The 14,523-nt window shown below is 33.1% G+C and overlaps 1 protein-coding gene across 1 annotated transcript; it reads right to left on the bottom strand.

Moving 5' to 3' along the window:
• Positions 1 to 12,154: 12,154 nt before the first annotated feature.
• Positions 12,155 to 14,168, bottom strand: LOC120326698 (uncharacterized). The gene is made up of 2 exons (XM_039393032.2): positions 13,265 to 14,168; positions 12,155 to 13,077 (listed from the first exon to the last, which is right to left on the bottom strand). Exons 1-2 carry the CDS (start codon positions 13,820 to 13,822, stop codon positions 12,886 to 12,888), a joined length of 750 nt encoding a protein of 249 aa, XP_039248966.2. The 5' UTR covers positions 13,823 to 14,168; the 3' UTR covers positions 12,155 to 12,885.
• Between the last annotated feature and the right edge of the window lie 355 nt (positions 14,169 to 14,523).

Genomic DNA, 14,523 nt, shown 5'->3' with positions numbered 1-14,523 from the left:
GTGCCTAGTATACTGGATTGACCCACAAATCCGAGTGATGAGCTACTGCCAATCATGTACATCACGGCACGCTTTTTGGCGTGTAAAGATAAAGCCGGTAATCTTGAAATTTTGCGTTTCGTCACTGGCCATTATATCTATGACCAACGGATCAGCCCATTACCATTGCGTTAAATTGCGCACAAAACACAGTTTTAAGAATAACTTTGTTTTTCTCGAAAGTAATTTTTTTTTCATTTAGTTTTTCCAGCAGTACGTCATTACGTCAAATTTAATATTAAAGAGCTTTTACTTATTTATCGAATTTGTAATCCAACAATGTGTAGTTCAATTGTCCTTCTTAATCCAGATGGTTAGCGGGTCATTTAAATGTCATTGCCTTTTACCTCAGTAGTTAAAAGAACTTTCTCTATCCCGCCGCATTTCAAAAAGACGTAACGTATTTTGTTACCTGCTGCGTTAGTAACAATGAATGTTAAGTGGTGCGTTCTAATACCTGAAATAATCATACGGAACGTTTAGAATTTCTGGAATTTAAAATTGACCAATGGTTATACTTTTTTTAAATATTACTCTTTCCCTGTACATGCAATTGCTGAAATTTCAGGATAACGTAACTAGTATTGGATATAAACTACTCCCACAATAAAAAAAAAATTGTACGTATGTTTTCGTTTCTTGTTGTAACCGGGACGCTATAGCATCATAAAATAATATAAAACTTTAACGTAATTCTATCTTTTAAATATTGAAAACTGTAATACAGTAAGTCTAGTTATAAGAAAATCATTTTCTATGTATAATTTCATATGTACTCAGTTGAATATGCGTGATATCAAATCGTTGCATCCGACAGTCTCAAATTAATTACTTCGAGTTGGACACGGGATTGAGCGAGTTGAAATTATTTTATTTATTTTCATTTGTTTTTATCTCGATTTTGAAAGATGACTCAAAACCTAGCTCGACTTCAAGTGCATATATCCGTTCTTTGCAAAAAAAATGCGAATTTCAAGAGACAGTGTGGTTTTTATAATATCTTCCAATCTCGCCATGAATATTTTATTTTTATAATTGAAAATGCAAAAAATAGACAAATAATGCATATGATAACGAAAACAATACATATCTTTATGACATGATTGAAAATATGAATTAAAAATTTCATACATAGCTGTGAGAATGCTTATGATTTACAATTTAAATGATTCAATACATGTCTATGTATTCATTCTTTATAACGAATAGGTTACCTATTCTAAAAATCTATGGCGAACACGGTACATTAAACTATGCAATAAATCAAGCATAAAATTCTTAGAGATACAATTTTCAAAAGATTCCAAGCAAAGCATCCGCATCCCCAATTTGTTGTTCTTAAACATTGAACATGTCTGTCAACTGTCTTCTTATAGTTTTAGTTTCAAAATAAATCCGAAACATTATTTTGCACAAATTACTCTCGAAAGCAGCTTTGGTTACAATAGTTATACTCTATCAAACAGGAATGTTGGGATATTAAAAGATTGCTTGTTGAGTTTCTGTACCAGGCAGATCTTTTTAGTAATTAAGCAGCGTAAGATATGTTTGTGGGATTACATACTGTGTATATATGCGAGCATAGAATGCATTAAATATTAGAGTGCTAAAGCATAATGTAGATGCCAACAACAAAAAATATTTTGCAACAAAAACTCGGGGTGAAAACTAATGATAACGATAATCCCTAATAGGATTTGCATTAGCGCAATAAACCGGCTTCACATCTATTGTGGTTTCCTCATAATTAAAAAAGACTACCTTGAAACCATAGATTTCTCTACAATTGTGCTGATCAACTGTGTGCCATGGATGCGAAAATTGCATAAGGTCTTTACACACATCGTATTGGCATTGCGGTTGCTTCTAAACAGTGTACAGCAGGTTAACCACAAAATTAGGGTTGCCTGGCATAAATTAGTGGGGTAAGGAGTACTGGGGTTATTTCCTGAGGTAAAATCGTGTATATGTCTCATTGAGTTGATTGGAATCTATGATCACATATCCTATCGTATTGTTTATACTTCAACCCTACAATAATATCTTTTTCGTTTATTCGGTTCGATTTTCGAGCAACTCAGTTTCAATAAAAAAATTAATAAAAAAAGTGTTACAAAATTTATAAAAAAAAATATATATGTAAATGATGTAGGCCTACACGTTATTTATATATATATGAATATACCAAGAAGAAAAAAATCATTTCTCAGATGTTGATTCAAATGATAAAAAGGGTACTGAAGTTCAAATTTGCCATACATATTTTTGAATATTTTAGATCTTCTGAAATATAAATATATTGTAAATTTATCATAATATATATATAGATATTCCGCGAGTTCACAGAATGCCTAAAGTTCTCACGAATCAAAATAAAACACGTAAAATTTACTTCTAGGGTGGGAATTTCTGATGTTTAAATTGTCTTCAGTTTTAAATCGGAAGTCTATTTGAGTCATTTCATCACAGCTTAAATCATTTATGCGAATGGCCGATGTAATAATATGGTGTCATAGGTCAGTTCTTTTTCAGGGCAATTATATCCGCTTTCAACTCCAATGTTGGCCTCGTGTCAAAACTGAACGAAACAATAAGTCTACCACATTGCATGCGATAACTGATTGAAAGAGGACAATGATAAAGGAAATTTGTTAATGTTTGTTCCAATTATCCTTTCTCTATTTCCTTGATAAACTGAAACGAAGACAATTGTGAAATATTTGATTTCATACATATATTGTATATATAATAAAATGGATTTTGAAGAACCGATATTTTTGCGCAAATGAAATTTCAAATGACTCATGTGTCAGCTTAAAAATATATCTAAAAGCGTCAACCGAAAATTCGAAGTATGACACGCTTATCGCAGATATTCGTGTGTCTAGAGATGCTTTCAATGATGAGATGATCATCTTGAACTTTCCGTTATTAGGCATCAAATACACTTGCCGCGGTGTGCTAGAAAAGGCATGTTAAAAACATACCTGCATTTATCGTTTATATGATCCAATTTGCGAAGATTAAGAATTATTCTGAAAAATAGAAGTAGAAGACCTGCAACTTTATTTTATCAAAAAGATGTACCAATGAAATTTTTTTGCTATGTTAAAGTTTTTTTCTTCATCAAAAATGAACACGGTAAGGCCTCAAGTCCCATTGTCTGTTCCCATTGATCATTGATGATCCCACTGAGAGGTTGATTAACGTTTCCGACGTTTGTTAAATTATTTACATAAATATTCGAATGAACGAAAGGGAGAATTTGCCTGCGATGATATATCATCAATGGATGCTCGTCAGGTCAAAAGCCTATGCTGAAAGGCTTGACCTGTTAGTTCAAAAACGAATCACATCGTTGATTGGATAAGATATTTGGAACATGCAGTCCGTCAAGTTTTATTTCAACGGCAAGAATGCACAATGCAAAACCTCGTGAATAATATGTACTCCGACCATAGAAAGGTATCTGAAGATTAAAAATTATGGAACTTCGTTCTATGCGCTATACACTATTTGGCGTGATATAGCTGAGACAGACCTTTATCTTATTTGACTCTGAGGACTTATCGAATTCTTCGTATATTGGTAAAGATGATTTTAACATACCAGCTAATCAGATTTATTAGGATTGCATTCCAGGTGATGACGCAAAAATTCCTACACCGCAAAATGTTACGCCCACGTTTTATGAATTAACAATGACGGAACTTCGATGAGAAAAGTCTTTTTCGTCGGATATGAGATTGAACTAAGTAACATTCTTATAATTTGAATCATATGTTAATTTAGTTACACTTTTGCTCTAAATCAGAAACTCATTTTCATATTTTAAGTAAACCTTGTGGTTTGAAAAGTGACATGATTGGCATGGTTTTAATGTTTAGGACTACGAATTAGGTGTTGCTTATGCCGATCTTGGGCCATATAGAAAAAATGCACTCATGGGCACGCTTCATTGAATACTCGTCTAAACATTAAGAAAACAAGCTGTATTTATTTTGTTCTAAATTCATGTTTTATGGCGGATGAGGCATTGATATATATGAATCATTCTGGCAAAACCTGCCGGTTTAATGTTTCATTATATATATATTATTTAAAAAAAAAAACATAATAATATAATTCAGATATGCAGGATGCAATTGGAAACCCGTTTAATTAAAATAAATCAGCAGAATGTTTGTTTGCAGTCATTTGATTCGGTGGTTTTACTGACTATGTGTTGCTTAGGGCATATTATACCATGAGTTGAAAAAAGTGAAAATAGTTTTTCATACTAGGTATTCTTCTCAATTTGTTGTACTTTTATTACCTAAGCAGTTGTTAGCTATTTCAATTTAAACTTTGTCAATGCCCTAACATGAACTTCAGTAAAATGTCGTTATTACCATCGCAAGATGACATTGAATCTTTTTTTTTCTCTCTTTGAACCACAGACTCAAATGATTGCTTGCTAAATTTTCAATATTTTTGATTTCATCACATTGATCGTGAACATCATTTATTTTCAATCGAAGCCAATAGTCCTGGTCATACGGTTGTTTCTTGAATGTTAGTACATTTTCCCCTTTGTGTTGCCAAAAATGGATGCGGTTCACGCTGGAAAGCCTCAAAACAATGAAATTAAGTACGTTCATTTTCGGCTATTTCAAACAATGTATATGAATAGGTATTTTGCCACTTCACAGTAAAGGTAAATTATGACCTTGCTTCATAAAAATGTATTAAAATAGAAGAAAAAAGAACTCAAACGAGAAATTGGTAACAACTTTTTGAGTCATCTAAAATAAAATTAAAAAGATATTGCCCATGGGTTGGTATTTTCCTTTGATAGCATAAAAGTGTTCACGTACACAACTCCAAAAGCGAAATAATACAAAAGAAAAGATGATGGAAACTTTTGTTACACATTTTGCCAAATGTTTTATTTTGCAAATTCAAAATAGTAGACTACTTTTGATACATGTAAAATTCGCACCAATCATAATTTGGAATTGATTGTATCCAACGATTCAAGCATATGAGATAGTTTATTCTATAATTACTAAGTATAATGTATATTTAGTGATTGGCAGTCCTTTAGTATGTCGCGTAATTTGTTATTATTGAAAATGCGATCTGAAGTTTAGTGGAGCTGTAGCTCACCTCAGCTCAAGTTGGCTTCCACAATAAACATTGGTCTGCTTTCAGATTTTATGATCTATATAACATTGTATTGAAACATTCACTTTGGTTTTCTTCGAACTGTGAGCAAACTACAGCTTTATTGGGAGATTTCTATGGAGACTACCTGAAAATACTAGTTTAGAATCTGTAACGTGACTATTTGGTGAAATACATCACAGTTTCATATTCTAATGAATGAGAAAAGTCTTTTATAACGTTACATTAACCTTACTACGATGAATTCCAAAGGTGACATGTTATTAGACTATTTTAGAAAATAATCTCTATTTTGCCTACCTGGCTAACGTTCTTTCACAATGACAATGACCCAACCTAAAACCGCAGTTGGCCGGCGTCGCTAGTTGTTGAGGCACGTCCTCAGGTGTTGCAGCTCAAGCGGAAACACCAGTTTATGACTTGAAACGACTGTGTGTATGTTTCCCCGACCCTTGACCCAGAAAAGGAAGTCGATGTTCGAGGATTAAACTACTAAGCAAATTTATTAGTGTAGCAAAATTTAACCCAGAAAGCAGCTGTGCACATTGCGACAAAAAACATCATCAGACGTAAAAATATTTAGGTAGACATCTGACAGTTAAATAGTTATAGCTTTAGATATACAAAAGCGTATTTGTGAACACCAATTCGGTTTGGAAAAAAATTAATCGAGCATCAACCGCCAATTTTGTCGATGACTAGATGTAAATAAATAACAGATCGAATCAATAATTTATAACACATTGTCGATAAATGTCAGTTTTAGTTAATATGATGGACTTGCAGCTATAGATAGCTGAATCATGTTGGCAATGCTGTATCCTCGAGGCTCAACCAAGTATATTACTCAAACACCAGAATATACGCTCTTACGTTTAAGTAACACAATATAATAAACTGCACTTATCGTCTGTTCTGATCTACAGAGGTCCAATCACTTTTGAATAGTTTTTTTTTTATTTCAAACTTTCAAGTCTAGTTCGATTCACATCAAATTTAGTTTGAAACTGGATTTTAATGGAACCCACATGTTTTTTGTTTTTATTTGTATATACTAATCTATGTTTAAAACGCCTTGGAGGGATTTCCAATAAATATCTTGAACAAAAATGAAGTTCGATTGAAATAAAATTATTCAAGGTATTGCCATAACTCATAAATATTATTTATTTCTGTCACATCTCACGCAAATTGGGAAAATTATCTATAATCCTACATAAAGATCACGCGTTAATGTGGAACGAAATTGTTCTTTTACAATTCTCCTTGTTCGCTTACAGATGGATGTGAAATCGACACCACCAAAGCGGTCAAATATTAAAAATAGATGAGAATTGTCGGGAAAAGGTGCACTAAAAGCAGTGAAGATAAAAAAAAAACGCTTTTTGATCCAACATATTACTTACATACAACACACCTTTAATCCCTATAAATTCCATATTAAATAAATTGATAATAATTGCCTATTAATTTATTTCAGTGAAATGTTTGCAAGCAAGAACAAATATTAGGTCATGAAGTTGCACAGCTGCATGTCTATGCCAATATTTTATTCTGATTTATGAAGCGAGTTTTTTTTAAATCGAATTATCAATTCCGGATGTTAAGACGTTAATTACATAAAATTGCAAAAAATAAGAAAAATTGGATTAAAAAAATCCACATTATTTAGGTCACACGTGTTTACATTTCCTTCTGTAGAAAATAGCATTCAGGGCAATAACAAGCTAGAAACAAATGTTCCTGGATGCGCAGGGCATTTAGAGACTTTTTACGCGATGGAATGGTGAGTTCATTGTATTCGTTGTTATGTAACTCTCAAATCCACAATTATCAAAGTCCAAAAACAGAATAGGCAAAATATATGGTTATGAAATATCTTCAATATCTGAAGCATAATCACCAACAACAGATTCAATAAACGAACTCTCGAAATGTGGTATGCAGGAGGAAATACAACTATTCTGTCTGTCACGATAGTTATCTATCTGTACAAATGATGTTATCACGATCAGTCTGTATGTTGGATTTAAGGATGTGAATTCATCTGATTCTTGATTCAGTAGTTTACGTTACGTGGTTGTTTTACAACAGCAGTGGACAACAGTTTGGGAAATTCGTCCTGAAGTTATTTTCTTGTCCAGACATTTATTTCCCGTGGTCAAGATAGCGACATCTCGTTCAAAAGGCATTTTTGTAGATTTGCATTCGTGTTAAGTGTCGTGTTTTCTTTTAAGTCAGTCACGTATAGGTGCGGTTGGATTTCTACATATGAGTCAACTTTGACTTTTGCAATTATTTAAGCGTTGCTTGGCACTTCTTATCTTAATAGTCCCTTCATTATAATTATACTACATATAGTATATAACGTAAGAGTAACAAAAATTTGCGTCTTGTGATGTGGTGTCTACGTTCACATTGCCCATGTCCTAAAAACCACTCGTAGCACCACAAGGACTAATAAATGTTATTAGGTACGTTTAAAGATTAGTTTATCGATATTCAAAATCTGTCAAAAGTTTATTTGATTTTTTAAATATTTCATTGGTTCAAATCCTTCTTCTACGCGACGTCACGTTTTGATAATTTTTTTGCCGACTTCAAGGTGCAAAAGCAATAGAATTGCTTAAAACTTCTATATGTAGACTGTTGAACCTTTTTTTATTATCTCATATTGTGAGTATTTCAAAACACAATGGCTTATACCACCTGCTTATAGATTTAAAATATATATTCAATAATACTATGAATGGTAAAAATAAATTCGTACCATTTAGTCGCATTGTAATTTAACAAAAACATAACTTCCGAATTGGGCTCAAGTCTTTCTCAAATAAGAACACTGTGGTCAGCCATAAATTACACACAATTTCTTCCTTGCTTGTTTATCGACAAATATTACAAGAAAAATGATGAGTTCTGAATGCCTCCTAATGGGATGGGTACACACAGACTAGATTAAGTTATTATCGACAGATTAAAATTAAAATCTTATAGGTCTGCGTGACTAATCCGATATGAACCACGTGACACAAAATATCATACAAGTTTAAAACTGGTTCAAATGTAGTTTATTATGCAACGGAATGTCACTGTCACTTATTATTGAACAAACTTTATTTTAATCCAAACAACGTCGTCTATGTAAGCGTGACTGAATATGAGACATTTACATTTCACATATATATATGCAGCTAGTTTGGATGTGCTCTAGCTGCAAAACAAACGATAAGACAAAAGTTAGAATGATGACAACAACACATCGCATAATAGTATAGAGTTTGTCAACCAATTTTGTGTCCTACTTTTATGGTTTCTTGGGATCGGAAGCATAATATACCAGATAAAAGAGCAATACCAACGATTGGGAGGAATTCGTGCTTTTTAGGGTTCAACTTCGGACCCAATAGATAAACATAAACAGCGCGATTTGGGATAAACTTGATGGATTGCATTACGAACGAAACCAACCAGGGTGTGAAATACTTGTTGATAATGTATATAGATTATATACACTAACTTTTGAAAGGTTTGATGCATCTTCAAACAGTGTGTGGTTACTTATTAGTTTTTCGATATAGCGTGTCAAACATATTATTTCGGTTTTTCGTGCTATGTAGGTATTTATAATTGAACTTATCTTTAAAAATATCTTATGATGTGATTTTATATTTTGTAGATGAAATGAAGTAACTTGTCAAATTAACATAAAATATTCTTTCTTGTTGTTTATCGAATAATTTTAATGACCACAAGAAACACGTATAGATAAGCAAGTTCCTTGTACATATTCTTCATAGACAATGTTCATTTAAAATAAACATGATATTATTTTACTGGAAATAATTTATTTGCCGCATGAATTTGCTCTTTATTATTTTTGATGCAACACCACGGAATGCTTTTCATAAACTCGTTAATAAAGTGCCATTTATAAGTGTCCAGATAACATCTACAAATTTTCGCAATGCCGAATCTTTACAACTTTGACCTATTCAACAGAATGATTAAATATACCTTATACTGGTAGTTCCAAGCAAGACGTCCATATGCAGGCTTGATCAGTGACCCTATTCTATTTTAAGTCGACCAAATACGGTTTTGAACAAAAAAATATATGAATAAGATATGAATCACACTTCTAGTAGCAGCGTTTGTGCATGATTTAACCAGCTGCAAATACAACTTTGACGGCAAAAGTAAATAATCAAATGAATTATTCAAGGGCATATAAGTTATTATTAGAAGATCATTTGCACGTTGACGTCTTCTATCAAAATACTAAATCCGCTTACCGTGTCACAGGTATTAACTTTACATTTCCGTGTTCATAGATTTGACGCATTAGGTGTTAAAATCAATCTATTTATTTTTGTAAGACATATTTCTTGTCCATCTCTAGCCTGTTGACAACATACAATCACAGACGCAAACGAGGAATTATAAAAAGCAATTTTTCAAATTTGTCTAGTATCTCTATCACTGTATATGAAAAATGAGCGGTATGCTGTTACGTCTAACGTACCAAAATACAACTTATCTTATACTTCGTAACATCGGAATTATCTTTTAGAATATTTTGGTCTCTCGAACTCGAAATCACCAGTGTGCACAAAAATCCGTGCGTCATTAGAGTAGGTGCAAGAAGTAGTAGTCTTTTTTGCATTTTCGCTTTCTCTTATTATCACTAATCAGTTGATTGAAGGCACATTTTGTTGTTCTTCTTAATCTGTTATCGCCCACGTTTTGTTATTGTTTACCTTAAACAACATGATTTTATTTTTTAAAGTATTTGTAGCTTGAATATTCTGTTATTTCGCTTTTTTGTTATTAAGACGTGAACTTTTACCACTTGTCAGTTGGTTTACCGCCATGAAGAAGGAATTACGTGATAATATGTAAACTAGAATTTACTGTGAATTAGTTCAAAAACTTAATCATAATATTGAGGCATTCTTTTCTAAAAATTCGACTGTTATAGTACATCTTATGAAGGACTTCTGACGGAATAATATGATGATATATTATTAGCAGGCTGTCCATGATAAATACTTTCTTTTCCATCTCATACCACCCCATAGCATTTCCATTGGAATACAATTCAATAAAGATTATTAAATTTATGAGAATTTATGTCTAGTGTCTACATGTACAAAGCGACATGCAAAACGACAAATTTATTGACTTTGTTAAATTTAAAATTCAGAAGTATTGTCAACTATGATAATTCAGTATTATTCTGGCGCTCTTATTCTATTTTTGAGCCACTCTGATCATTTAACAAATAATCAGTTTCCGCTTATGGACAGTTTCTAATAAGTCAGTTGATTCGGGTAATTCCTGAACTTCAATTTTGTCAATTATTATGTTACATGCAAATCTGATGTACACAGAGTTTATAACAAGAGTAGGTACCGTCCGCTTTCGTAACTTACTTAACGACTATCTGGCGCACTAAATATGCGCTCTACTTCTGTCGATGACACTGATATTGTCAAAACAATGGAATTTAGCAATGGAAAGCGGGGTTCATATTTCCAATAATCTAATGTTTGGGAATTCGGTAATTAAGTTGGTATGACATGGCTATAGTCCCGTCGAAGATACAAATGTGGGACCTTCTGGAGTGCACTAAGATGGCGCTCAATCTGAACTTAGTATGTGGACCAGGTTAGGGTTCAGGTTTTGCGACATCTTGGTGCACATACTTCAGAAACACCCAAATGTGTGCTGTCCCATTCCCATGAAAAAGCCTGTATATTAGACAGAAGAAAATTGCAAATCAGTAGCTCTACTTTTCAATGTGATGAACAATTCGTATATGTAATCTCATATTTTGGGAATACAGTTACATGGTATTTATCAAAAGTTCGCATGATCTTTGTAAATTTTGTCAAAAAAGTACGCGCTTCGTCTTGCTAAATAACTGTGTAAACTTTCGCTAAGAGTCATTGTAATCGTGCAATTTTCTTTATTATGGTTTTACAGGAATTTATAGTCTGGTATTTACGGTGTTTTGTGGCAGTTTAATAATGACTGTCAGGTTCATCCATCATCATTTATTTTCAACACGTCACCTTTTTTTATTCTAATTAGAATAATATGGCAATTTTATACAATCAAACCGGGTATAGAAATTTCGGACCTCCAGAAGTATGTGCACCAAGATGGCGCACAACCTGAATATTGTATGTGTTCCAGGTGAGATTTCAGGTTGTGCGCCATCTTGATGCACATACCTCGGGAACTCCGAAATTTCTTCTTTCTTCTTGCTCAGTAAGCTAATTTTGATTTTACTTGTTCCATTTGCACAAAACAGTTTTACGACACTGCGGGCTACACCCCAAAAGATACAAAAATTCTTGACGGTAGCGAATTTAGTTCAATACCTGAGGTCAAATAAAGCTGTTTTTCTCACTCGAATTTCGCTGTGTTTGCTTTTCGCGGTTATATCACAATGTGCCACGCCACTTCGTGAACAACCCACTACATATATTATTTGTTTTGTATGCAGTTCCAGCTATACTTGGAGCATAATTCAGATTGCAATCAAGAAACAGATTATAACACAACTATGAATCGTTTTCAAAACAATTATTCCTATTGCGCATTCTGCACGTTGACACTTCTCGGCGCATATTGCTACTATTTTTACGTTGCCCGTAAAAAATCACTATTCACCCGCTTGAAAATGTTTATGTTACCCCGGTAAATGGAAAGAAGTCGAAAGACTAACTCGAACGTTCTAACGATAAGCGTGCATCATCGGGTAAATTCCAACTATCACTTGAGAAGATTATGGCCTAAATAGATGGAACCTTTTAATCTGGAATTTCTAAAGACTGAAAACTCTTCCCTGGTACATTTTTACAACTCTAGTTTTTTTCTGGTTTTATTTTATTTTTTTACTGCATGAAATGCAGTGAAAACAGAAAAGACGTAAATTTTATCCACTGCTTGCATATATCAAAGGGTGATGAATAATGCAGAAATATAATAATTTAAGAAAGAAAAATGAAAATCTAAAATTTCAAAGTCGATAGAGTATGGCGTAGAGTAGTGCAAAATACGGCAAGCAATAAAAATTAAGAGCAGAAATGAAAAATATATTGTGTTGACTAATTATTATTATAATATTGATGACACTAACATTCCAAGTTTAAATTTGAAATAATATATACTTATTTTTCAAATAGGTTTTGGCGCCGTACTCTGCCATATCGCGATAAATCAAATATTCCGATCAATGATAATATTAAACCAAACTAACACGATTATTTTATTTATAGGTTGTGAAAGAAGCTCAATAAAGTAACATAAAAATAAACCACGTGTTTCGTGATTTCGCGATAAATAATAGAAACTGTTCTACACGATTTCATACACTTGGTATAATTCATTTTACATTCATTTTTAAAAAACCTTTTGACAAATGATTACTTTCGATGAAATCCGCCATTCATTTTTATTCTCGGCATTATTGAAGACATAAATTAAGCAAAAAATGAAAAATAAAATTGCCACAAGTGTTCAAAAAAAGTTGGTTTGATAAAACCAAAGAGTGCAAACATTATAGGAAGAAAAGGCACAGCTATTTCATGCACAGTATCGCACCATATACAGTAGAAACGTTCATCGGGAAATATAGTCTTTATACAGGCCTGGAATAGCAGTAGTAAATCACAAAAGTGGTCGACAGGCCGTATTCCGCGATTTGCATTTCATGCATGTGCAGTTCTGCGCCACTGGTACGACGTGATAAGCGTTAACTCCCGGATTACAACGTCGCAATCTGATCTTCCTAAATTCGATTTTGGTTGGTCTGCATACTCGGTGATTCGTTTTAATGAATGGTGGATTCACATCAGGAATCTAAAGTAAAAGAAAATACAATTTAGTTTACATGTTTATATTTGGGTAAATGTTAACATCTATTGTACGTAAGTTGAGTGTGCTTTTACATTTTATTTATTCTTTTGATACAGAACATTTATAGTAGCTATATACTATGCCTAAATTATAGTTATAGTATTATTAATAAAAGAATTTCGATGCTTACCTCCCATGTTTCACACATTCCCATACATGTAGGAGCAAGTACAAAGTTTGTTCTGCATCCTGGCTTGGATACTGGAATCCATTGTTTTGTAAGTTGACATCCTCCACATTTAACCTTATTTGCAATCATATTTCCAGTCGAAGCTCGTTCCGATATTGTAGCAATAGAGTCTCTTCTCATAACGCTGGAAAAATCCAATCTGGCACCGCGTCCGGCGGTCCTGAGATTGTGTAAAAATTTACGAAAAGCGACGAAGTCATGATCCGATGTTGAACGTCTGGGACGTCGACGATGTAGGTTATGTTCCGCGGGGCTTGAGGATTTCGAGACAGGCATTGGGTCGACGGCGACTTCGATGTCCGTGTCGATGACTTGTACGTGTCGCCGTCTCCCAGATGACCAAGATACTTTTCCGTCGGCGGGAACAATTAGAGATCCAATGATGTATAATATATATATCACAATTGGCAAAAATGTTTGCTTCCTTGAACAACACTTTTGCATCTTTAATGTATTCATATCTTCGGTTGATGCACTCGTATCTTCGGTATATTTCATATTTTTGTTGATATACTCTTGAGTAGATGATACAGGTATCAAGCAATTTCAGATTTGATGCCCGGGTGATGGAAAACTGCAGTATTTAAAGACTTCTAAGCACCACACTTTTGCACTTGTGTCAACAGAAGAAATCCGCTCTCTATTTATACCAGTTTGTGCCGCAGAATGGCAGTGCGAAAAAAGTCCCAATCTATTATTCACTGCTTATCTCTTCATGATGATCTTTTAGTTCGCAACATCGCAAACTTTATTTCATATAGCTGACTGAAGTTGGCGACGGCTCGTGCGTGAGCGACCTTCATTATTTTCAACACAAAAATGTGGAATAGGGTATTTATTGCATAATTTGCATTATCGATAGATTATCTTTCGTTATCTGAAATCAAGATAAGAAAATTAATTAACAATGCAATGAAAGATATGATTAAAGCACCACCACCAAATTTTTTACAAATTATTTTGAATATGGAAAATAACATTTAAAAAAGTTGGTAATTTGGCTAAAAGCTGACCTTTTACACATAAAACAATACCACGCGATTTCATACATATTAGAATGAGGAACAAGTCTTTAAATTAAAACACTAATAAAATTTAATCCTACGTATTCATTATTGTATTTTTTGTTTTGGTATAACTATAGTTGTATATCATTTAGTTTGAAATCTCAATAATGGCGTATTAGAAAAACTTATGAT

The sequence above is a fragment of the Styela clava genome, chromosome 4 (genome assembly GCF_964204865.1).
Source record: "Styela clava chromosome 4, kaStyClav1.hap1.2, whole genome shotgun sequence".
NCBI lineage: Eukaryota > Metazoa > Chordata > Ascidiacea > Stolidobranchia > Styelidae > Styela > Styela clava.
The sequence above is the reverse complement of the archived record's forward strand: the minus strand, read 5'-3'. Positions and strand labels throughout refer to the sequence as shown.